This window comes from Pipistrellus kuhlii, unplaced genomic scaffold, assembly GCF_014108245.1.
Source record: "Pipistrellus kuhlii isolate mPipKuh1 unplaced genomic scaffold, mPipKuh1.p scaffold_m20_p_84, whole genome shotgun sequence".
Lineage (NCBI taxonomy): Eukaryota > Metazoa > Chordata > Mammalia > Chiroptera > Vespertilionidae > Pipistrellus > Pipistrellus kuhlii.
Genome location: NW_023425589.1, coordinates 513,974 through 536,643, shown reverse-complemented (window position 1 = coordinate 536,643; position 22,670 = coordinate 513,974). Strand labels below are relative to the sequence as shown.

Genomic DNA, 22,670 nt, shown 5'->3' with positions numbered 1-22,670 from the left:
TTCTCCCATCTACCCTGGCAGGGTTAGAATCCCCCTCCCCAGGAGTCCCCAACACCCAGTGTTACTCTTACAGCTGTGTCTCCTGTGGGGTGACAATGCCTAACACCTGTTCGGAAAGCAAATATTTGTTGAATAAATGATGGGCAAAGCCCTCTCCTTTTCCCATAGTCCTAAGTGCGTAAGTAAATGGGACCTCAGTGGTAAATTGAGAGAGCAGTCAAGAGTCCGGTGTGACTGGAAGAGTTGAATTGGGTGGGCAGAGAGGGAGACTTGGTGAGAAGGGGGAAAGGTGGGATAGGGTTTATGAGCATCTGAAGAAACTCATGTAGGCGCCGTGTCCACTAGATGGCGCGACGCACCCTCAGAACTACAACTCCCGGCGGCCCTCCCGAAGCAAGCCGAGGCGCAGCGGCCGCCGGGAGTTGTAGTTCTCACAGGGACTCTCCGTGGGCCCGAGAACACATCCTTAAGTCCTAAGAAGTGCGGGGCTGGGTCCCTTCTGCCGCCCTCTGTCTCCATGGTGATGGTTCCGGCGAAGGCACGGGATTTGGCAGCGGCTGGGCCGTCTTCCCACTCCCTCCTCCTCACCATCTGCTCCACCTTCGCACCTGGCCCGGCGCCCCGGCCGCCGCCTCCGCGCCGGGCCGAGGCTCCTGCTGCCGCCACAGGGGGGCGGTGTGCACGGCTCGGCGGGCTGCTCCCCCCTCCTCCCCGGCCCCCAGCCCCCAGCCCCTCCGCCCAGGGGACCCGGCGGTCCTCAAACTCCGGCCAAACCCTGAGGCCCAGACGCCCCTGGAGCGGCCGCGCGGGCGGGGGCTGCGGGCCGCTGGGCCCCTGGCGCCGGCCGCCCCGCCGGCCGTCCTCCCGCCCCCCGGCGGGCCGGGGCCACATCATGAAAATTTAATCCCGAATGCATTTGCGGCCCGAGGCGGAGAGGCAGGCGGCGGGGAAAGAAGCACCCTCCTGGGGCCGGGATCTGAGATGGACTCAGCGGCGGGGAGAGGGGCTGGTGTGGAGGAAGGCGCCGGGCACACCGACGACAAGTCGGGGTTCAGCCCTCGGGGGCGGGGCGGGAAGTCAGGGGCGGAGTAAGGATGTGGGGGGCGGGGCAGATCCCAGAGGGAAGGGCCTGAGCTCCGGGGGTGGAGCCAGAACCGAGTGAGTGGACCGATTCCAAAGTGTGGACTAAACTATTTGGGGCGAAACTGGCCACTGCTGGGGGGGTGGGGGGCAGTATAACGGTCGGGGATGGAACTCAAAGGGAAGGAAATGGGAGGTCAAGGGCCTGGGAGCGAGGTGCGGGCAAAGGAAAAACAACAGAAGGGGAATGGGGAAAGGAAGGATGGAAACAAGTGAATGGAACTGGATGGGGAAGAACAGAAGGGAGAAGGGGTGAGTGAAAATGGGGGTTGGAGCCCTGGCCGGTTTGGCTCAGTGGATAGAGCATCGGCCTGCGGACTGAAGGGTCCCAGGTTCGATTCCGGTCAAGGGCACATGCCCAGGTTGTAGGCTCAATCCCCAGTGTGGGGTGTGCAGGCGGCAGCTGATCAGCTTTGATGTTTCTCTCTCTCCCTCTCTGAAATCAATAATTACATATATAAAATGGGGATTGGAATTTGGGAATTGGGAATTCAGGGGGGAGAATTCCCTGCTTAGGAAGAGAACCTTTTCAATGAGGATGCTGGAACTGGGGGTGATGACGCAGGATGCGGATGGAATTCGGGGAGCGAGATGTGCAGCTGGAGGCTGCAGAAGCCAGGAGGGACAAGACTGAGGATGGAGTGCGGAGGAAGGACACTCAGCGGGATGGAACAGAAGGGAGGAAAACGCGGGGATGAGATGAAAGGAACTGAGGCGGGGCCGGGGGCACCTCTCAGGGAAGAGAGAGAAGGAGCCAGGGGCGGGCCCTGGCCGGTTTGGCTCAGCGGATAGAGCGTCAGCCTGCGGACTCAAGGGTCCCAGGTTCGATTCCGGTCCAGGGCATGCACCTTGGTTGCGGGCACATCCCCAGTGGGGGGGGGGGTGTGTGTGCAGGAGGCAGCTGGTGGATATTTCTCTCTCATCCATGTTTCTAGCTCTCTATTCCTCTCTGTAAAAAAATCAATAAAATATAAAATAAAAAAAAAGAAGAAGCCAGGGAGAGTAACTCTGAGCAGCGACAGAACTGGGGCGATGCCACTGGAGGGAACACACACCCGGGGCCGTGGTCTGGCGGTGGGAGGCGGGGCGGGGTCTGGCGGGCGGGGCCTCCCCTCGCCCCGCCCCCGGTGCTGAGTTCAGCGCCGGCCCCTCGGCAGCCGCACTCGCTGCCTCCTTCCCCCCGAGCGGAGCTGCGGGGCCGGCCGGGCCGGGGCGGACCCCGGGGACCCGGACGCGGCCGCCCGGGCCCGCGGGCGGGGGGCGGCGGGGAGCTCGGGCCGCGCGGGCCGCCACCATGCAGTTCCACAGGGAGGAGTTTCGGAAGCTCGCGGGTCGCGCCCTCGGGCGGCTGCACCGGTGAGCGGGGCGGGGGTCCCGGGGCGGGGAGGACGGCCAGGGCCGGAGAGGGCGCTCCCCCCCGCGGGCGCACACCCATAGGTGGGCGGGGGGCGATCGGCCGATCGCGGGGTCCCCCCGGGTGTCCGCTTTTCTCCCTCCGCCTCCGACGGCGCCGCTGTCCCTGGTCCTGCCTGGCTCATCCTCATCGGGTTCATTTCTCTGGCCCCACCCCGCTTCAGTCCGGTCTCTTTTCCCTGGGACCGCGTGTTCCCCTCTCTCTGGGTCTCTGAACCCCCTCTCTCTTGGCCTCCGAACCCCTGTCCCACGTCTGGGGCTCTGCTCACCCCTCTTCTCTCCGCGTCCTTTCGCTGGACCTCTGGGCCCCTCTCTCTGGGTCTCTGGTCCCCGTTATCTGAGTCCCTGTCCGCTCCCTGATTCCTGCTCTCACTAGATCTCTATCAACTCCCCTCTCCTCTCGGGGTCTCTGGGGTCTCTGCTCGCCCCCCTCGGGGTCTCGGTCTCTCTTATTTGGGTCTCTGTCCTCTCCCGGGTGTCCGCCCCGCTGCCCCGCGTCCCCCCATCACTCTGTGCTTCTCCGCTTCCGTCACCCGGAGCGTTTAATCTGAAGCTAAAGCGGATTGGGGCCCGTGGGCTCTCGTCCTTGGGGACAGTTAAGCCGGAGGGAGAAGCCAGGGTGGCCGGGGCCTCTGGGTGGCGGGGGGGAGGGGGGAGGCGGCCGCAGACCCCACCGGAGACCTCCCCAAGGATGTAGGCTCCTGCCGGCCAGGGAGGTGACCCCAGTGACCTGGGTGTCCCCCGGGGCAGGCCGGTCGCCGCCCTCCCGTCCCTCACCCCCCACCCCAGCCTTGGCTCCGGGTCAGGGGAATTACTCATCTGCGGTGGGGCCTAAAAATACCTGCCCGGGCGGGAGGAGCGGGCCCCGGCGTCTCCGTGCCCACAGCCCTGACCCCGACCTCAGCGGGCCCTCGTCCCCCGCACCGGGCCATGCCAGTCCTCCCAGTCTAACTCAGTCCTGCTTGCTGGAGGTCACCTCCTGGCTCCACGGACCCCCACAACCGGGGAGAGGGGCAGGAGGCCGGGAAGGGAGGGGGCAGGGGGATCACGCGCGGAGGGGAGGCGGTGGGAAGCTGAGATAACCCCACCCCTGCGTCTCCCCATCTCCAGCCCCTCCCCACCCCTTTTCTCGCCTCCTTTCACGAGTTTCTCAAAATACACATCCGTGAGAAGTCAGGAGACAGAGGGAGAGACGTGCGTGCGGATGGAGGCTGGGCTGGGGGCTGCGGGGAGAGGAGTGTCCCTCAGGCCCCCTCCCTCCGTCGCCGCCCTCAGCCTCTCAGCTGGGTCTGGGTTTCTCTGGCTCGGTCCCTGCCTCCCTCTCACCCTCAGCCGCCTCCCAGCCCCCCCTCCGCAGCCCCCCAAGCCCAGCGCTCTCGCCAGGGCGGTCGCCCAGGAGCCTGGGCGGAGATGGGCCTGTGAATCCTGGGTTCGCTGCGGTGGCTGGAGACTAGGGGGATGCTCTGGGCTGGACCAGCCCACCCCCGCTCGGTCCTCGGGACGAAGCTGGGAAACTGAGGCTCCTCGGAGAAGAGGGAGACAGGGTGGCTGAGCCCCTCCCGCTGGGCTGCAGGCTGTGGGTTTTCCTGGAGATGCAGGAGGTTCCGGCTCCAGCCGGTGGGGACGCTCCCCCAGGCCAGGGAACAGACGTAAAGGGGCGACTAGGGACGAGGCCGGGGGTGGGGGCGGGGGCGGGGGTAATGCGGGCCAGACCAGGAGCCGAAGGGCCTCCTCGGTCGGCCAGGCCCAGGGCTGGTGAGAGCCAGGACGTGGGCGGCCCATCGCCCTTCCTGTGCGTGACCTTGGACGTGCCGCTGTCCCTCTCTGAGCCTCAGTTTCCCCAGCTGCGCGTTGGGAAGAGGAGGGAGAAGCCAAGGAGAGAATGGGACAGGGGCATAGGGGGGAGCAGACGGAGAGCCCAGAGGAGCGGACACAGGCCTTTACGTTGGTTTTAGCCGCAATCACTTCTTGAGTTTCAGGGTCAAATAGCATCTGATATCCACCCGGGTCACCGTCTGATCCCATTGGCTGGCGGGTCCTGAGGAGCCATTCCGGGGCTGCCTCCCCCTCTCTCCGCTCACTCGGGGTCTCGTGCCTCACTCCCCCCTCCCTCCTCCTCTCCCCCATCCGTGTCCCCCCCCCCCTTCTCCTTAAGTTCCAGGGCTGTGTTCTCGCCTCGCTCCCACCGCCTCCCCGCAGCCCGTCTGGCTGTTCTCTCCTCCCCCGTCCTGGCTCCCTCGCCTCCATCTGTTCCGGCCCCTTCCTGGGATCCAGCCCATCCCCTGGCTGCCTCCCCGCGCGGCCAGGAGCCGCACCTCGCCCAGCGCAGCCCCAGCCGGCTCCTCAGCGCCCGAGTCTCATCGCTCAGCGCCCGGGTCCTCTGTGCCTCCGTCCTCTCCCTGCCTCTGGTCTCCGTCCCCTCTCTTCGGGGTCCCCCCTTCTTCCGGGCTGGGTCCCCCTATCTTACCCTCTCCCCATCCCTCTGGGTCTCTGACCCCTTCTCTCTGGGTCTCTCGCTTCCTCCTGTGTCTGTGACCTTCTTTCTAAGCCCCCCTCCCTTTGGGCCTGTCCACACCCCTGGACACCCCTCCCCTGGGGGATCTGAGGTGGCCCTCTGAGTATCTGTCCATCCCCGTCATCACAGCCCAGTCCCTGGTCCGGAACGGAGGGGGCGGCGGGGGCGACGGGGACCGAGCCAAGTCCCCCCCAGGGCCATCTGTCCTGGCCAGGACACCGCCCAGCACCCCCTCCCCGTCCCCTGGGCCGGCAGCCTGAACTCCAGCTCCCAGGGACGCCCGGTGGACTGCTGGGTTCCAGGGTCCCGGACGTCTCCCCGCTCCCTCCCAGGCCCCAGGGATGGGCTGCTGGTGGCTGGACGGAGTCAGCTGGCTGCCAGCCCCGCACCCGAGGCCGGGCCAGGAGGACAGCCATAGAGGCAGGGCAGGGGGAGGGGGTCGGCCTATAAGCAGCCGCGGCTGCGAAGCATCTGTTCTGCTGACACCTTTGCTGCAGCATCTCCTTAGCGCCTTTTCTTCCTCAAATAGACGTGTATCTGGGGGAGGGGGCCGGGGGTGGGGGGCGGGGCACCGGCTGTTGGATCGCAGGGGGTAGTGAGGGTGCAAAACTGCTGAGTGGAGAGACGGCTGGGCTGGGAGAGCAGGGACCTGGGGGCCTGGGCACCTGAGTCTGCGGGAGGAGGGGCTGGGCCTGGGATTCCTGGTTTGAGGGGGGCGGGGCGGAGGGGGGGGGGCTCCAGGATCCTGGGTCCGAGAGAAGCTGGAGTCCTCAGCAGGAAGGCGGGGGAACACGGGCTCCATTAGCATCCTGGGTCTTTTTCTTTCTTTCTTTCTTTTTTCTTTCTGTCTTTTTTTTAGACAACTAACATTTATTTTTTAAAAAAAATATTTTATTGATTTTTTACAGAGAGGAAGGGAGATGGATAGAGAGCTAGAAACATTGATGAGAGAGAAACATCGACCAGCTGCCTCCTGCACGCCCCCCACTGGGGATGTGCCAGCAACCAAGGTACATGCCCTTGACCGGAATCGAACCCGGGACCCTCCAGTCCGCAGGCCGACGCTCTATCCATTGAGCCACACCGGCTCTGGCATCCTGGGTCTTTTTCAAGCAGGAGGCTTGGCCCTGAGCTCTTGTCGCCCCGGGAGGAGGGGGGCTGGGCCCCGGGAGGAGCGGGGCTGGGCCGGGCCCGGTGTGACCCCGCCGCCCGCACGCAGGCTGCTGGAGAAGCGGCAGGAAGGCGCGGAGACGCTGGAGCTGAGCGCGGACGGCCGCCCGGTGGCGACGCAGACGCGGGACCCGCCGGTGGTGGACTGCACCTGCTTCGGCCTCCCGCGCCGCTACATCATCGCCATCATGAGCGGCCTGGGCTTCTGCATCAGCTTCGGCATCCGCTGCAACCTGGGCGTGGCCATCGTGTCCATGGTCAACAACAGCACGACCCACCGCAACGGCCACCTGGTGGTGCAGGTAGCGCGGGGCGGGGCCCGCACCGCCCGCGCCCGGTGACGTCACGCTGGCCCAGGCCACGCCCCCACAAACCACAGCCCGGCCCTAGCTGGTTTGGCTCAGTGATAAGAGTGTCAGCCTGCGGACTGAAGGGTCCGAGGTTCGATTCCGGCCAAGGGCATGTGCCCAGGTTACAGGCTCCATCCCCAGGGGGGAGTGCGCAGGAGGCAGCTGATCAATGATTCTCTCTCTCTATCATGTTTCTATCTCTCCCTCTCTCTTTCTCTCTGAACTCAATAAAAACATATTAAAACAAACAAGCAGAAAACCCACAGCCCGAAGAACCCCGCCCACCTGCGCTGCCCTCTTACTCTGACTTGTCTCCGGGAACCTCCTTTCCTAAGCCCCGCCCTGATCTACGGGAAGCCCCGCCCTTATTGAGTTCAGGTCCCCAATACCAAAACGTGGTCTCGGCCCAGCTTTAGGCTCCCTATATATGGCCCCTTCTTCATTTTGGGCCTCCCAGCAACTTTTGCTCCGCCTGCCTCCCACACCCGTCCCAGGGTCACATCTTCATCCCAGTCCCATCACCAGCTCCCCACTGAATTTAAAAAAATATATTTTTATTGATTTCTGAGTGGGAGAGAGAGAGATAGACACATCAATGATGAGAGAGAATCATCAATGGGCTGCCTCCTGCACGCCCCCTGCTGGAGACCGAGTCCACATCCCAGGCCTGTGCTCTGACCAGGAATCAAACCGTGACCTCCTGGTTCATGGGTTAACGCTCAATCACTGAGCCGTATCAGTTGGGCATCCCCACTGAGGTTTTTAAAAATATATTTTATTGATTTCAGAGAGGAAGGAAGAGGGAGAGAGTGACAGACATATCAGTGATGAGAGAGAATCATCGATTGGCCGCCTCCCGTATGCCCCCCAAGGGGCATCAAGCCCGCAACCCAGGGATGTGCCCTTGGCCGGAATAGAACCCGGGACCCTTCAGTCCGCAGGCCAACACTCCATCCACTGAGCCAAACCAGCCAGGGCCCCACTGAGTTTTAACCCTGACTTTTTTGAAGCTCTTCCCCTGCTAAATCCCACTTCATCTGCTCTGGCCATTACCTAAATCCCGCCTCACATCAGACTGTCTGCGTTTGTTTTTTTTTATTTTTTATTATTTTTTTTTTTTATTATATGTTGTTATTGATGTAAACATATTTACAAAGAAAGGAAGGAAGAGGGGAGAGAGGTAGAAACATTGCAACCTGGCCATGAGCCCTGACAGGGAATCAAACCTGGGAACCTCCTGGGTCCATGAGCCGATGCTCAATCCACTGAGCCACACCCACTGGGCTTTCTCCCTATTTTAATTTCAGGGTAGGCCATGCCTCTGTCTCAGAAAACAAAGATCTGATTATGGATCCCTTCCAATGTGGCCCACGCCTCTGGCTACTTCTTGGCCATGACTGGAACTCGTCCAGGTCACTGGGCAAACAGTTCCCAAGTTGGTTAGAAGAAGAGAAAGAATCGCCACCCTGGTTATGGGTCCCTAGACATTCAGAGGAGGGACACTGAGGCAGGGCAACAGGCAGACTGAGGCGTGTAGGCAGTGACAGGCCCCGTTGCTAAGACAGCACAGGCCTTAACAACGCGGAGAAGCCTGATTCTGTGTGGACCATGGGATGGCTTGAGCTCTGAAGGGCGGGACGAGAGAGGGATCCTTGTTGCGGATTGGCTAAGGGACCAAGCCTGAGGGTGCTGATTGGTGGAGGGGGGGCAAACTCCCGCGACTGGTCTGATGTGCTTTTGGGCCCACAGAAAGCTCAGTTCAACTGGGATCCGGAGACTGTTGGCCTCATACACGGCTCCTTTTTCTGGGGCTACATCGTCACCCAGATTCCCGGGGGATTCATCTGCCAAAAATTCGCAGCCAACAGGTACGGGTCGGGGTGGGGTTTGTCAAGTCGGGCGGGAGCTACAGTTGCGTGGGTGGCGTCAGAGAGTGTGGCCTGGCATTTGGGGGCAGGCTTTGGCCAATGGGAGGAGCCTGGGGGCGGGGTCTTAGAGGAGGGCGGGGCTTGTCAGAGAGAAGGTGGGGCCTGGGTGTGGGGGGAACTGGCTTCTGCTGTGGGCAGGAGAGCAGAATCCTATGCACGGGGGGTTGGGGGGGGTAGCTGAACTTTTTTTTCCGGACCACGGACTCTTCCCGTCAGGGTTTTCGGCTTTGCTATTGTTGCTACATCCACTCTAAACATGCTGATCCCCTCGGCTGCCCGCGTCCACTATGGCTGTGTCATCTTCGTGCGGATCCTGCAGGGGCTGGTGGAGGTAAAGTCCGGCCCTATGTGACCCGCGGCCCTCTGACCCCACCTCTTAAAAAAAAAATTAAAAATTATATATATTGTTTTCGAAGAGGAAGGGAGAGGGAGAGACAAATAGATACATCAATGATGAGAGAATCATTGATCCGCTGCCTCTTGCACGCCCCCTACTGGGGAATCGAACACGAAACCGGGCATGTGCCTATGGCCGGAATCGAACCCGGGAACCCGGGACTCTCAGGCCCCAGGCTGAGCAAAGCCAGCGAGGGCCAACCTCTTCCTCCCCCCAGGGGGTCACTTACCCCGCGTGCCACGGGATCTGGAGCAAGTGGGCCCCTCCCTTGGAGCGGAGTCGCCTGGCGACCACAGCCTTTTGCGGTGAGAGGAAGGGCTGGGGTTTGGAGGAGGGTCTGGAGGAGGAGGGGGCGGGGCCCCGGCCGGATATCTGTGGGCGGAGGGGCTGTGTCCTGGAAAGACGGGGCTGGGGTCCGAACCCCTGGATCCGGGGGCGGGGAGCTAGGTCCGCTCTCTCCCCCGCACCCCCCCCCCCCCAGGCTCCTACGCCGGCGCCGTGGTGGCCATGCCCCTGGCCGGGGTGCTGGTGCAGTACTCGGGCTGGAGCTCCGTGTTCTACGTCTACGGTGAGCGCCCCGGGCGCCGGGGTGGTGGTGGGGGCGCCGGGTCCGAGCGAGGCCGGCCGGGCGTCACCTCGCCTCCATCGCCCTCCTGACACCCCCAGGCAGCTTCGGGATCTTCTGGTACCTGTTCTGGCTGCTCGTCTCCTACGAGTCCCCGGCGCTGCACCCCAGCATTTCGGAGGAGGAGCGCAAGTACATCGAGGAGGCCATCGGCGAGAGCGCCAAACTCATGAACCCGCTCACGGTCCGAGCCAGGCCCTGGCAGGGCGCGGGGCGGGGGGACCCCGGCGGGGAGGCGGGAGGACGGGGGCTTAGGACCCACAATGAATGTGTAAGGTCCGCGGTGCGTCCCCGATTCAGAGACCCAATGGGAACGCCCGGCGGGCGGGGCTAGACCCTGGGGGGCGGGACCAACGACCGATTAGCATGCGCTGGGGCGGGGCTAGGTCGCCGGCTGGGCGGGGCCGCCGGTGGGCGTGGTCATCCCGGCAGAGGCGGGGTTTTGCTTAGACACTGTGGGGTTTTACTAGGGTGAGGCTGGCTTCAGGAGTCCTTATTGAATGGGAAGCTTCCCGGGCCCACACTCAGGGGTCCCTGAGGGCCATCGGGTCCAGACACATGCGAACCTGAGGGGCCGCTGCAAACCAGGAGCCTGCATCCCTGAAGGGTCACTAAGGGGCTGGGATGCAGGGCCCCGCAGGGACATGGGGGGCGCCCCTGAGCCCCTAGAGGGTTGTTATTTATTTATTTATTTATTTATTTATTTATTTATTTATTTAATATACAGAGAGGAAGGGAGAGGCCTAGAGAGCTAGAAACATCGATGAGACAGAAATATCCACTAGCTGCCTCCTGCACACCCCTACCTGGGATGTGCCCGCAACAAATGTACATGCCCTTGACGGGAATCGAACCTGGGACCTTTCAGCCCGCAAGCCCATGAGCCAAACCGGTTCCGGCGCACCTGGAGGCTTTAATGCAGAGGGGGAACCTGGGTCCCGGTAGGGAGGCTCCTGAAGGGACATGGGAGCCCCTGGGTCCTGCCTCAGCGGCCCCTGCTCTTGCCCCCGCCCCCCACAGAAGTTTAAGGCTCCCTGGCGGCGCTTCTTCACCTCCATGCCCGTCTACGCCATCATCGTGGCCAACTTCTGCCGCAGCTGGACCTTCTACCTGCTGCTCATCTCCCAGCCCGCCTACTTCGAGGAAGTGTTCGGCTTCGAGATCAGCAAGGTTGGGCCCGGGGGCGGGGGAGGGCGGGCAGGGGCGCAGCGGGGTGAAGAGGGGAGGGGTGGGGAGAAGAGGGGTGGGGAGAGAAGGGGTGGAAAGGGGAGAGGTGGGGAGAGGAGGGGTGGAGAGGGGAGAGGTGGAGAGGGGAGGGGTGGGGAGAGGAGGGGTGGAGAGGGGAGAGGAGGGGAGGTGGAGAGGGGAGGGGTGGGGAGAGGAGGGGTGGAGAGGGGAGGGGTGGAGAGGGGAGGGGAGGGGTGGGGAGAGGAGGGGTGGGGAGAGGAGGGGAGAGGAGGGGTGGGGAGGGGAGGGGTGGGAGTGAGGGACCAGGAGGAGCCGGCGGAGGCAGGGACGGGCAGAGCCCCGTGGGCGGCCCTGAGCGCCGGCCCTGCCCTCCCGCCGCGCAGGTGGGCCTGGTGTCGGCGCTGCCCCACCTGGTCATGACCATCATCGTGCCCATCGGCGGCCAGATCGCCGACTTCCTCCGCACCCGCCGCATCATGTCCACCACCAACGTGCGCAAGCTGATGAACTGCGGCGGTGAGTGCGCCTCCGGGGCAGAGACGGACCTCGCTGGGCTGGAGGAGCGGGGTCCACACGGGACAGGGCGGGTGCACGGAAAGGAGGGGACGGAGAGGGGCTGGGAGACGGGGTTCAGGCGGCTGCTGTCCTAGGGGTGTGGACAGAGAGGGAAGGTGTGCAGGTGCAGGGATGGGGCTCGGACCCGGTATCTTTGGGGCGTGGTCTAGTCAGGGGGTGGGGCCACCTTGGGCCCAGCGGAGGCGCTGGAGTTTGTGCCCCCAGCCCCTCCTCCCTCAGACCCTCCTCCCTCAGACCCAGGGGTCCGGGCCCCCAGCCCCTCCTCCCTCAGCCCCTCCTCTCTCAGGCCAGGAGCCCAGGCCTCCAGCCCCTCCTCCCTCAGACCCAGGGGTCCGGGCCCCCAGCCCCTCCTCCCTCAGCCCCTCCTCCCTCAGACCCAGGCCCCCAGCCCCTCCTCCCTCAGACCCAGGCCCCCAGCCCCTCCTCCCTCAGACCCAGGGGTCCAGGCCCCCAGCCCCTCCTCCCTCAGACCCAGGCCCCAGCCCCTCCTCCCTCAGACCCAGGGGTCCAGGCCTCCAGCCCTCCTCCCTCAGACCCAGGGGTCCAGGCCCCCAGCCCCTCCTCCCTCAGACCCAGGAGTCCAGGCCCCCAGCCCCTCCTCCCTCAGACCCAGGCCCCAGCCCCTCCTCCCTCAGACCCAGGGGTCCAGGCCTCCAGCCCTCCTCCCTCAGACCCAGGGGTCCGGGCCCCCAGCCCCTCCTCCCTCAGACCCAGGGGTCCGGGCCCCCAGCCCCTCCTCCCTCAGACCCAGGGGTCCGGGCCCCCAGCCCCTCCTCCCGGTGAGGACCAGGCCTGGAGCGGACGGAGGCGGAGGCGGGTGGGGGGATCAGGTCTGGGGTGACGGCTCAGGGCAGCCCCACCTCCCAGGCTTCGGCATGGAGGCCACGCTGCTGCTGGTGGTCGGCTACTCGCACTCCAAGGGCGTGGCCATCTCCTTCCTGGTCCTCGCCGTGGGCTTCAGCGGCTTCGCCATCTCCGGTGAGGCCGGCGGGCGGCGGCCCGGGATGGGGCTGCGCGGGGGGAGCTTCTGGCTCAGGAAGGGGCCTCCCAGCGGGAAGCGGGGTGAGGACGGCTCTGATGGGTCCGCCGGCGCCTCTCCTCAGGCTTCAACGTGAACCACCTGGACATCGCCCCGCGCTACGCCAGCATCCTCATGGGCATCTCCAACGGCGTGGGCACGCTGTCGGGCATGGTGTGCCCCATCATCGTGGGCGCCATGACCAAGCACAAGGTGGGAGCACGGGCCCTGCCCCACTGCCCTCCGCCTCCGGGCTCCGTGCCTCCCTGATGCGGACGGCCTCTCTCTGGGTCTGTCTCCCTCTCTCTGGGCCTCCCCCACTCCTCTAAAACCTCTCTCTCTCTCTCAAATATATTTCTATTTATTAAAGTATATTTTTTGCCGAAACTGGTTTGGCTCAGGGGATAGAGCGTCAGCCTGCGGAATGCAAGGTCCCAGGTTCGATTCCGGTCAAGGGGCATGTACCTTAGTTGCGGGCACATCCCCAGTGGGGGGGGGGGAGGATGCAGGAGGCAACTGATCGATGTTTCTAGCTTTCTATCCCTCTCCCTTCCTCTCTGTGAAAACGCAATAAAATATATTTAAAAAAAATAATAAAGTATGTTTTTATTGATTTCAGAGAGGAAGGGGGAGGGAGAGAGAGAAAAACATCAACGATGAGAGAGAATCATTAATCAGCTGCTTCCTGCAGGCCCCCCCTGGGGATGGAGCCCCGGGCAGGTGCCCTTGGCTGGAATCGAGCCTGGGACCCCTCAGTCCGCAGGCCGACGCTCTACCCACTGGGCCACACCGGCCAGGGTTAAACCTCTCTCTTCCGGTCCCCGTTCCCCTGGCCTCCACAGACCCGGGAGGAGTGGCAGTACGTGTTCCTCATCGCCTCGCTGGTGCACTACGGCGGCGTCATCTTCTACGGGGTCTTCGCCTCCGGGGAGAAGCAGCCGTGGGCGGAGCCCGAGGAGATGAGCGAGGAGAAGTGCGGCTTCGTGGGCCACGACCAGCTGGCCGGCAGCGACGAGAGCGACGTGGAGGACGAGGCCGAGCCCCCGGGGGCCCCGCCGGCCCCCCCGCCCTCCTACGGCGCCATCCACAGCACCGCCCAGCCCCCCCGGCCCCCGCCCCCGGCCCGGGACTACTGATCCTGTCTGTGCCTCCCGCGGGGGGCAGTTTCCAGAAGCTCCGTCCGCAGCCTCTGGCCCGGGGGACGGCAAGCGGGAACCCGGGCCTGGCGTCCTGCCTGGGGCCTGGGGCAGCTCCTCCTCCGCTCCCCGTGCTGTCCACCCTCCTCCCCTCCCCATCGCCCGAAGCTGCGGGCGGCGGTTCCAAGGACGCCCAGCCTCCCCTAAGGGTCCTCTCTAGCGCTCGTTTTGCCTCGATGGTCTCAGACCTCTCCGGTCAGGGCTTTGTTTCAGTGGACAGTCCAGTCTCTCGCTCTCTCGCGTGGTTTTTGAGGCAACTCCCCCCCCCCTCCTCTCACCCCAGGGGCCCTGAGTTACTCGGCCCCGCTCTTTGCTCAGAAAAAAATCAAGGTCTTCCTCTGGAGGTTTCCAATCTCGCCTAAATCTATTCTGCATTTTTTTTTCCAGGTTGGTTTAGCCAATCACGGCACCCCCCCCCCCACTATTTTAGAGATCGATTCTCACCAGCGTTTCTGAGGGGAAATGGTGGTTTCAAGACCCCCCCTCCTACTCCCCCCCCCCCCAGCAGATTCTGCTGAGACACCAAATCCCCCAAGACCTTCTCCTTGCTCAGCCCCACGTCCAGGGGAACAGCCCCGTCGGCAGGTTCTCCGTACGCCTCGCGCCACCCCATGCACTTTTCTGACAGTCTTCAGGGTCAAACAGTGGCTGCTCAAGTTCATCAGTGTGTGAAGCCACCACATTGAACGTCCCCCGGTGGTTTCAACACGTGTCCCCCCGCCCGCCCGCCCCCAGTTCCTTGCACTTTATTCTCCTGGGTGGTTCGCACCGCCCTCGTTTTCTCAGTGGCCATTGGTCGGGTCCCTCAGGGGCTAAATGACTCAAAATCTGGGATGCTACCCTTCCAGACACCTCTCTTTGGGCTTAGAATTTGGGGAAAATATATATAAATATATATATAAAGAGAAGTCACAGAGTTCCAGGAAAGGGAAAAAAGGGGGGCTGGGGCGAGAGGTGTTTTCCCCCGGGGCAGGGGGTGTCTGTGTGTCTGTCTGTGACTGTGAAGCCTGCCCTGCCCCATCCCAATAAAGTGCTTTGGTGTACACGCCCGGTCCTCGTCATTGGGGCGGCGGCCGTGGGGAGTCCGGGGCCCCAGCCCTGTCCTGCAGCCCCGGTGTTCGAGGCCCTCCTCCCCCAGGAATGAGGCGGGAGCAGGAGACCGGTGAGGGGCGGAACACGTGCTTTATTGGCCCCAGGGAAGGCGCCAGCGGAGAGCACGGCTCTGCAGCACAGCATCCGGGAGGGGGGTGTCTGAGGACGGCGCCCCCTGGAGGGCACCGAGGGGCTCGCTCACACGAAGCTGTCGGGCAGCGAGGCGGGGGAGAGCGGCTCCAGGCGCTGCGGGCGGCCCCCGCGCGGCGGCGGGGGCAGCTTGGGCGGCAGCGGAGGGGTGGGCGGCGGCTGCTTGGTGGAGATGTGCGAAGGGATCCAGGCATCCGGCGCGTAGAAGTAGAGGTCGTACGGCTCCTTGGGGGCGTCCAAGTGCAGGGCTGTGGGGGCACAGGGGCAGGGTCACCCCGGGGCTGGCCAGGAAGGAGCCGGCCCCCGCCCGCTGGGCCGCTGGCGAAGGAGGGGGCGGGAGAGAGGATGCTGACCGCCCCGAGGAGCTGGGTTTTCACACCAAAAGGGCGAGGGGAGGGCCCTTAAGTAGGTGAGGGAAGCGCCTCTGCGCAATGAGGGCGGGGCTTGATGCGGAGAGGGCGGGGCTTGCAGAGCTCCTGGTGGGCAGGGGGCGGGGTTTGACACAGAGGGCGGGGCTTGCAGGGCTCCTGGCGGGCAGGGGCGGGGCTTTCCATGGAGAGGGCGGGGCTTGCAGGACTCCTGGCGGGCAGGGGGGTTTGCAGGGACCTGTAGCTGGGGTCCTGTGTGTGAAATCTCAGAGAAATGGGGGGCAGGACCTGACCATGGAGGGGTCAGGGCTTCTGTTGACCTTGGATACGGGGGACCTGTACGTCTTGGCCGGGAGCCCTAAAGTGCCAGGTGAGCCGAAACCGGTTTGGCTCGGTGGCTAGAGCGTTGGCCTGCAGACTGAGAGGTCCCAGGTTCAATTCCGGTCAAGGGCATGTGCATTGGTTGCGGGCACATCCCCAGTGGGGGTTGTGCAGGAGGCAGCTGGTCGATGTTCCTCTCTCGTTGATGTTTCTAGCTCTCTCTCCCTCTCCCTTCCTCTCTGTAAAAAAATCAATAAAAATATATATATATTTAAAAATAAATAAAGCGCCAGGTGACACCGGGGAAAGGAAACGGGCTGGCAGTCAGGGCGGGCGCTGTCAGGGTCGCTCACCCGACTCATCGCCATCGTTTGGAAGCCGGTGGTGCGCGAAGGGCCGGTGCCGGGCCGCCCGGCGGTAGAGACACCACAGCAGCAGGAAAATGCCGATCAGCAGGCCCGTCCCGGCGAAGAAGAGGCACAGGGCCCCTCCCGCCCCGCCCCGGGGGCGGCCCACCAGGGTCACACCTGAAGGAAGGAGCCCGGCAATAAGTACCCTAAACTCCAGCCCTCCTCCCTCAGACCCAGGGGTCCAGGCCCCCAGCCCTCCTCCCTCAGACCCAGGGGTCCAGGCCCCCAGCCCCTCCTCCCTCAGACCCAGGCCCCCAGCCCCTCCTCCCTCAGACCCGGGTCCGGGTCCCAGCCCCTCACCGGTCTCCTTCACGCGTTCCACCAGGATGATGGTGTTGACTCTCTCACCTCGGCTGCGCCGCTGGGGGGCCCGCAGAGTGGCAGGAGCCAGCTGACTGGGGGGCCCTGGAGGAGCAGGGGGGCCCGGGATCCGGGAGGACGGGAGAGCGGCATCTGGCCCTTCAGGGCTGGAGCTCTGGGGGGCCTTGGGCTCGGCAGTCCCGGGAGACCCTGAGGTGGGCAGTGTACGGGAGCTGGGCCGGGTGGCCGCAGGGGGTTCTGGCTCGGGGTCCAGGGGCGGCCCCTGCGGGGCAGTAGCTTGGTCCCCGGAGGGTGCGGGCGTGTCTGGGTGAAGACGGGGGGAGGTCTCAGGGCCTGAGTCCCTGGCGATCTCTGCGGCATCTTGGGAGTGGGCCGTGGGGAGTTTTGACGGGGGAATGTCAGCGGGGCCGGGGTGGTGGGTCGCATGGGATTCTGGGTCGGGGGCATCAGTAGGGTTGGGGTGCAGGGTCTGAGGGAATTCAGTGTTCGGGGTCTCAGTGGTGTTGGGCTCACGGGCTTTTGGAGTTTCGGGGTGAAGGGCTCCGGTGGGGTCAGGGTCCGGTGGGCCTGCCTGTGGGATTTCAGAGGCTTTAAGCGTGGGAACGCCTGGGGATTCCTGGGGTGGCATTTGGGGAGGGTCAGGGTTCAGGGTCCCAGGAAACTCTGGGTGCGAGGTTGTGGGGGAATCAGGTGTGGGGGCCTCAGGGGGGTCTGGGTGTGGGATCTCAGGCAGGCCAGGCGTGGGGGGCTCCGAAGGTTCCGGATGGGTCACTTGGGAGGGGCTGATTTCGGGGTTCTCCGGGGCTTCTGACGTGGAGGTGCTGAGTGAGTTGGGCTTGGGGGCCTCCGGAGGCTCTGGGTGTGCGAGGTCTTGGAGGTCAGGGTTGGGGGTGTCAGTGACGTTAAGGGGAGAGGACTCGGGGGAACCGGAAGGAGGCGCCCTGGAGGGCTCGGGAGCCGCTGTCCCGGATTCCGGGGGAGGCGGGTGGAGAGGGGCGTTTGCCGAAGGAGGGAGGACGGGGTCCGAGGGGAGGCCCATCCCCGGGAAGTCGGAGCCCGCCGCTGGTGAGGCCGATGGCGCGGCCCTGGAACCCCGCCCGGCGAGGAGGAAGACGAGGAGGAGCAGAGGGCGGAAGGCGGTCATGGCTCCGGAGGGAGGACTCCTGTCGCTGCCGGGGAGCAGGGAGGCCGGGACTCAGGCAGGAAGCGCCCCGAGTCCCTGCCCCGCCCCGAGGCCACGCCCACACAGAGGCCACGCCTACTCAGAGAGACCACGCCCATTTCCCGGAGGCCACGCCCACTGGTCCCCAGGCGCACCCCTGCCCCTGCCAGGCTGGTCCCAGGAAAGCAGAGCCTCACTGCGCGTCCCTGAAGGCTGGGGCATTGGCCGCCGTAGCTAAGGGACACGGGCGCGGGGCTTCTTGGGAGTCGTAGTTAATTTCCTTATCTGTTTCCCCAAGGGGGTCCCAGAAAAATTGGGGGGAAATGACACCTCTCTAAGTCCCCAGACCCCCTCAACCTCGACTTCGGAGGATGTAGATCTCTGAATGAACCGGGGTTACCTTCCTCTCCGAGCGGGCCCCCCCGTCCCCCCCCCCCCCCACCTGGACTCCCAGTTGTTTACATCTGGAGGCTCAGAAGGAAGGACTGGGGCTGGGCCTGGGGCTGAACCCCTGGATCGGAGGGAGGAGGGAGACTCTTGGTCTGCTGGGGGGGGGGGGTGTCAGACTCCCAATTCCCAGAGGCTGGAGGGCCCTGTGGGTCTCAATTCCTGCTTCTTTGGAGAGAAGCCAGAAGGTTCAGATGCTGGGGATTTTGCGGGAGCCAGGCTGGGGGGGCCGGGTTATCCGGGAGAAGGACATGGGATCCTGAGCGAGAAAGTTAGGAACTCTGAGTCTCGGGTCTTCCAGAGAGAGGGGTGTGGGGGGCGGGATTGAACTCCTCAGACTCCTGGGGGACTCAGGTCTCCGTTACCTGAGGATGGAGCTTAGATTTCAGGGTCTTGCTCAGGGGCTGCCTGTGGTCAGGTGGAGGTGGGCTTGGGGGACACCTGGCTGGGACAGAGTCTCGTGGGGCCCTGGGCCTCCTACCTGTTCAGGAGGGTCCAAGATGACAGCAGGAGAGCAGAGCGGGGCGCAGGGACCAGTGAGTGCTGCAGGATGGCTCTGGGTGGGGCTGCAGGAGGGAGGGAGGGTCCCAGGGCGCAGGTGAGGCACCTGACTCCCTCCCTGGGGATCCTGGGAGCCTAGCGACAAGCTTGAGATCTTAAAGGGACAGAGCTAAAGTGCATTGTCTCCGGTCCTGACCGGTTTGCTCAGTGGCTAGAGGGTCAGCCTGCAGACCTAAGGGCTGTGGCTTAGATTCCTGGTCAAGAGCACGCACATACTTCGCTATATGTTTCCCCAGCCCCAGGCTGGGGCACATGCAGGAGGCAGCTAACAGATACGTCTCTCTCATCTATGTTCCTCTCTCCCTCCTCCCTCCTTCCACTCTCTCTAGAAGTCAACGGGGAAAAAGCTCATTGTCTCTAGAGCGGGGAAGGGAGTTAGATGATCTGGCCTAACCAAATGGAAGTCCCTGGTGCCATCCTATGCCAAGACCCAGGAGCCAGGCCCCTCAGCCCCTTCTCCTCAGAGCCTACCGGAATCCAGGAATCCAAACCAGGAGCCGGAGCCCCCGCCCTGGCCCCCTACCTTCCCGGGACCCAGAGGCCAGCTTCCCACATCTTGCCAGCTTGCTACTGCCTTTGGGAAGTCCCAACCTTTACCCGCCTCCCCGCTGTGTAGAGTGCACCCTCTTAATAGGGTGGGTGTGGACTGGGGTTTATCTTCGTGACACCCCCCCCTCCCCCCCCCCTCCCGAAGGGCCAGGCACATCTCCGGGGCAGCTCGGGGCCCTGTCCCTTTCCCCACCTCCCCGGGGCTCTGGAAGACTTTCGTGTCATTTAAAAAAATATATATATATATATTTTATTGATTTTCCACAGAGAGGAAGGGAGAGAGATAGAGAGCTAGAAACGTCGATGAGAGAGAAACATCAACCAGCAGCCTCCTGCACACCCCCCACTGGAGATGTGTCCTCAACCAATGTACACGCCCTTGACCGGAATCGAACCTGGGACCTTTCAGTCCGCAGGCCAACGCTCTATCCACTGAGCCAAACCGGTGTCGGCTTTCCTGTCATTTTTCCTGCCTCCACACCCTACCACACAACCCTTTGTTTCCTCTTCCCTGTCTTACACTCTCTGATTCTCTCCTTGCCGGGATTTATTTATCTCTGGGCATTTCTGTCCAGCTGGCTGTCCTTCCATTTCCTTCTATCTTTCCCTCTTCTCTAGCTGGCCCTCTTTGTCCATTTCCTTTCCCTTTCCTTCTTCCTCTTTTTTCCTTCTTCTGTCCTTCCTTCCCACGGTTACTTCACCTCTTTGTGTCTGCTTCTCCCCATCAATTCCTCCCTGTGGCTTTTCCGGTCTCTCTCTCTCTGTGTCTCTGGCTTCTGCGCTGATGGTCCCTCTGCCCGTCTCTATTTTTATCCCTCTGACACACCCCCTCGCGTCCACCCCTCTGTCTGTCCGTCTCCCCCCTCCCGCTTCCAGCTCAGGACCCAGCTCCGGGTCCCAATTAGTTGATCTCCGCCAAGGCAGCGGCGGGGCCCCCACCCCCGGCGCCTCGTTACAGCCGGCGGCTCCTAATGAGCCTGGGGGAGGCTGACCCCACGCCCCGGCCCCCGGGCTGCGTCACTGCCCGCCGGCTGCGGGGCTGCGGGGGCTGCGGGAGGGATATAAGGGGCTGCGGGCCTGGCTGCCCCAGTCCACGGCGCGGTAGGGGCCCTGGGGTCTGGCTGCTGCGGGGCGTGGGTGGGAGCACTCTGGGGCTCGGGGCCAGGCCGCCGGCCTCACGGAGCCCTTCCCGGTTTCTCCCTCCACAGGTGATGGAGGCTCGCCAGGTGCCCCGGAGCTCCCGGGCGCGGGTCCTGCTGCTGCTGCTGCTGCTGCTGCTCGTGCCCTGGGGCGCCCGCACCGCCTCGGGCGCCGCCCTGCCCCCCGCGGGGATCCTCAGGTATGTGCGCGGGGGGCGCCCAGAACTCCCAGGGAGCGGGGAGGGACGAAGGGGACCACAGGAGAAGGGAACAGAGGCGCAGAGAGGGCGGCAGAGACCAGGAAAGAGGACAGAGACTAGGGGCGAGTAGAGATGCGGGTGGACAGGGAAGCAGCCAGAGATACAAAAGGATACGGGCTGGGGAAGGCCTTGAGGGACTTAAAAAGGAGTCAGCCCAAACCGGTGTGGCTCAGTGGATAGACCGTCGGCCTGCGGACTGAGGGGTCCCAGGTTCGATTCCCGTCAAGGGCATGCACCTTGGTTGCAGGCACATCCCCAGTAGGGGGTGTGCAGGAGGCAGCTGGTCGATGATTCTCTCTATCGATATTTCTATCTATTTATCCCTCTCCCTTCCTCTCTGTGAAAAAATCGGTAAAATATATCTTTTTAAAAAAAGAGTCAAAGCAGAACTGGGGTCGCTCCTTGAACCCGGTTACTGGGTTCTCGGGATGCGCTGGGCGGAGGCAGGCCAGGGCATCAGGCTGTCTGTGCGCTCAGAGCCCGGAAGCCGGAGAGAGAGACAGAGACCCACGCGGAGCACAAGGGCAGAGGTCGGAGACCGGGCCGCCCACGGACGGCGCAGCAACCGGGCTTCGAGTCAGACCTCGAGGAGGACAGGGGTGGCGGGCGGAGGCCGGGGCCCGCGCTGACCGCGCCTCTCCGTCCCCGCAGCCCCCGTGGCCCCGGCGCAGCCCGGGCGGCCCCGGCCGGCCCCCCGCGGCGCAGCCTGGCCCTGGCGGACGACGCGGCCTTCCGGGAGCGCGCGCGGCTGCTGGCCGCCCTGGAGCGCCGCCGCTGGCTGGACTCCTACATGCACAGGCTGCTGGTGCTGGACGCGCGCTGAGCCTGGAAATGCCAATAAAGGCCCTACTGTGCGCCAGGCTCCGCCTCCTTCCTGCGGGTGTGTGCGTGCATTTGTGTGCGTGTGCGTGTGCGTGTGTGTGTGTGTGCGCGTGTGTGTGAGCGTGTGTGTATGTGTGTGTGTGTGTGTGTGTTAGGGGACGGGTTGTGGGGGGGAGCGGGCCCAGCACCGCCTCCGTCCCCTTTCCCGCCCTAAAAAATGACCCTCCATTCATGTATAGCCCCCTCTCCATCTCTGCTCTGTTCGCCCCGCCCTGTAATTTGCACCTCGTTCTGAGCCTGTTCCTCCCCCTCCCCCAGGCCCTGTTCTCTCTGGGTTTCTGTCCCCATTTCTCTCCCAGGTCACTGCCCCTTCTCTGGGGCTCTGTCGCTCTGGGTATCTGTCCTCCCTCCTCGGAGTCTCCGTACTTCTCTTTCACCTGGGAATCTCTAGCTCTCTCTTCTTGCTGCCCCTAAAAGTCTTCCATTCTTCATCACTTTTTTTCTCTCTGCCTGACTCCTTCATGTCCCATTTTCTCCCTTTGGCTCTCCGTCTCACTTCCTTCCAGCGCTCACTAGTTTCTAAATTCCCCATTCCCTTCTGTGGGCACAGGGGCGACCCGGGACTCCGATGTGAGCTGCACCTGCCCTTGAAGACCAGGCTCCCCAAAGGTCGCTGTGCGGTATCGGAAAGGGCTTAACCTCCGAGTCAGACACTAGGAGGACTTCAGGACTGCGCCCCGCGCGAATCGAACGTTTTGATAGGAAGGGGTTTCCCCCTCTCGAAACAGCGTCCAGCAGCTTCTTCAGGGCTTTCTGTGTCTTCAGGGGAGGCCATCGGAGCGGCAGGTTGGGGCGGGAAAAGGGAGGGAACCAGTAATCAGGCTCTCGGAGTCCTGGGCGGGGCGGGGAGACACCTGGCTGCCAGGGAAGAAGGCAGCCAATCAGAACCCGCCTTTCTGGAGCCTCGGCCAGCCCGTCGGCCCCGCCCAAGGTGACTGACAGCCTCCTGTTCTCAGCCGCCCTGGGCGCGGCTCGCGCGGACCGCGCTGTGATTGGTCTCGCGAAAGGGGGAAGCTGGGCGTGGCCGCCAACGGGAAGGGGGCGGGGCGGACTCGGTGATTGGCAAGCTCTCCCATAATTTGCACCGCGCCGTCATTGCCCTTCGGGCCACGAGGAGTGTCTGTTTCTAAGATAACTGGAATCTTCCAAATCATCCAGAATTGGCCCAATTTTACAAACAAGACTCTGAAAGTCACGACTAATTCCCCAAGTTGCCAGCGCTAACAAAGCACAGGATTGCTGGAACCCAACCTGTGCACCTTCAGAGTAAACCTTCCCACTCTGCTGATGGAGAAATGGAGTTACACTCTTACAAGCAGTGACCATACGCCGGGCCCTCTTCTGGACACTGTGCTGGAGGGCAGGGTCCTGCCTGTACCCTTCCCACACTCCACTTCCTCCGAGATCGCCAGGGCGGGTAACACCCGGACCTCCCATTCCAGACTGAGGCTCAGCGCTCCAGCCACCCTTGGAACCCTGACGCCCACCCCAT

General features: G+C 63.7%; 3 protein-coding genes across 3 annotated transcripts; 2 read left to right on the top strand and 1 right to left on the bottom strand.

Moving 5' to 3' along the window:
- The first annotated feature begins 2,300 nt into the window (after nt 1–2,300).
- SLC17A7 (solute carrier family 17 member 7) lies at nt 2,301–14,561 on the top strand. The gene is made up of 12 exons (XM_036425731.2): nt 2,301–2,496; nt 6,288–6,540; nt 8,338–8,456; nt 8,733–8,847; nt 9,131–9,218; nt 9,395–9,481; nt 9,580–9,722; nt 10,559–10,708; nt 11,110–11,242; nt 12,170–12,280; nt 12,406–12,533; nt 13,163–14,561. Exons 1-12 carry the CDS (start codon nt 2,435–2,437, stop codon nt 13,454–13,456), a joined length of 1,683 nt encoding a protein of 560 aa, XP_036281624.1. The 5' UTR covers nt 2,301–2,434; the 3' UTR covers nt 13,457–14,561.
- Nucleotides 14,562–14,706: 145 nt separating this feature from the next.
- Nucleotides 14,707–17,397, bottom strand: GFY (golgi associated olfactory signaling regulator). Its single transcript, XM_036425736.2, has 3 exons — nt 16,158–17,397; nt 15,801–15,974; nt 14,707–15,006 (listed from the first exon to the last, which is right to left on the bottom strand). The coding sequence occupies exons 1-3, from the start codon at nt 17,320–17,322 to the stop codon at nt 14,807–14,809; spliced, it is 1,539 nt and encodes a 512-aa protein (XP_036281629.1). The 5' UTR covers nt 17,323–17,397; the 3' UTR covers nt 14,707–14,806.
- On the top strand, nt 14,850–21,119 carry PTH2 (parathyroid hormone 2). The gene is made up of 3 exons (XM_036425658.2): nt 14,850–14,971; nt 20,106–20,236; nt 20,948–21,119. Exons 2-3 carry the CDS (start codon nt 20,109–20,111, stop codon nt 21,117–21,119), a joined length of 300 nt encoding a protein of 99 aa, XP_036281551.2. The 5' UTR covers nt 14,850–14,971; nt 20,106–20,108.
- The last annotated feature ends 1,551 nt before the right edge of the window (nt 21,120–22,670 follow it).

Bases quoted from the DNA above. Each gene is read 5' to 3' on its own strand.
- SLC17A7 (XM_036425731.2), top strand. From the start codon at position 2,435: ATGCAGTTCCACAGGGAGGAGTTTCGGAAGCTCGCGGGTCGCGCCCTC. The intron at 9,482-9,579 runs GTGAGCGCCCCG...TGACACCCCCAG, and splicing joins CTCCGTGTTCTACGTCTACG to GCAGCTTCGGGATCTTCTGG. The intron at 11,243-12,169 runs GTGAGTGCGCCT...CCCACCTCCCAG, and splicing joins CAAGCTGATGAACTGCGGCG to GCTTCGGCATGGAGGCCACG.
- GFY (XM_036425736.2), bottom strand. From the start codon at position 17,322: ATGACCGCCTTCCGCCCTCTGCTCCTCCTCGTCTTCCTCCTCGCCGGG. The intron at 15,975-16,157 runs GTGAGGGGCTGG...TCCTTCCTTCAG, and splicing joins GGAACGCGTGAAGGAGACCG to GTGTGACCCTGGTGGGCCGC. The intron at 15,007-15,800 runs GTGAGCGACCCT...GTGCCCCCACAG, and splicing joins AAACGATGGCGATGAGTCGG to CCCTGCACTTGGACGCCCCC.
- PTH2 (XM_036425658.2), top strand. From the start codon at position 20,109: ATGGAGGCTCGCCAGGTGCCCCGGAGCTCCCGGGCGCGGGTCCTGCTG. The intron at 20,237-20,947 runs GTATGTGCGCGG...CCGTCCCCGCAG, and splicing joins CCCCCCGCGGGGATCCTCAG to CCCCCGTGGCCCCGGCGCAG.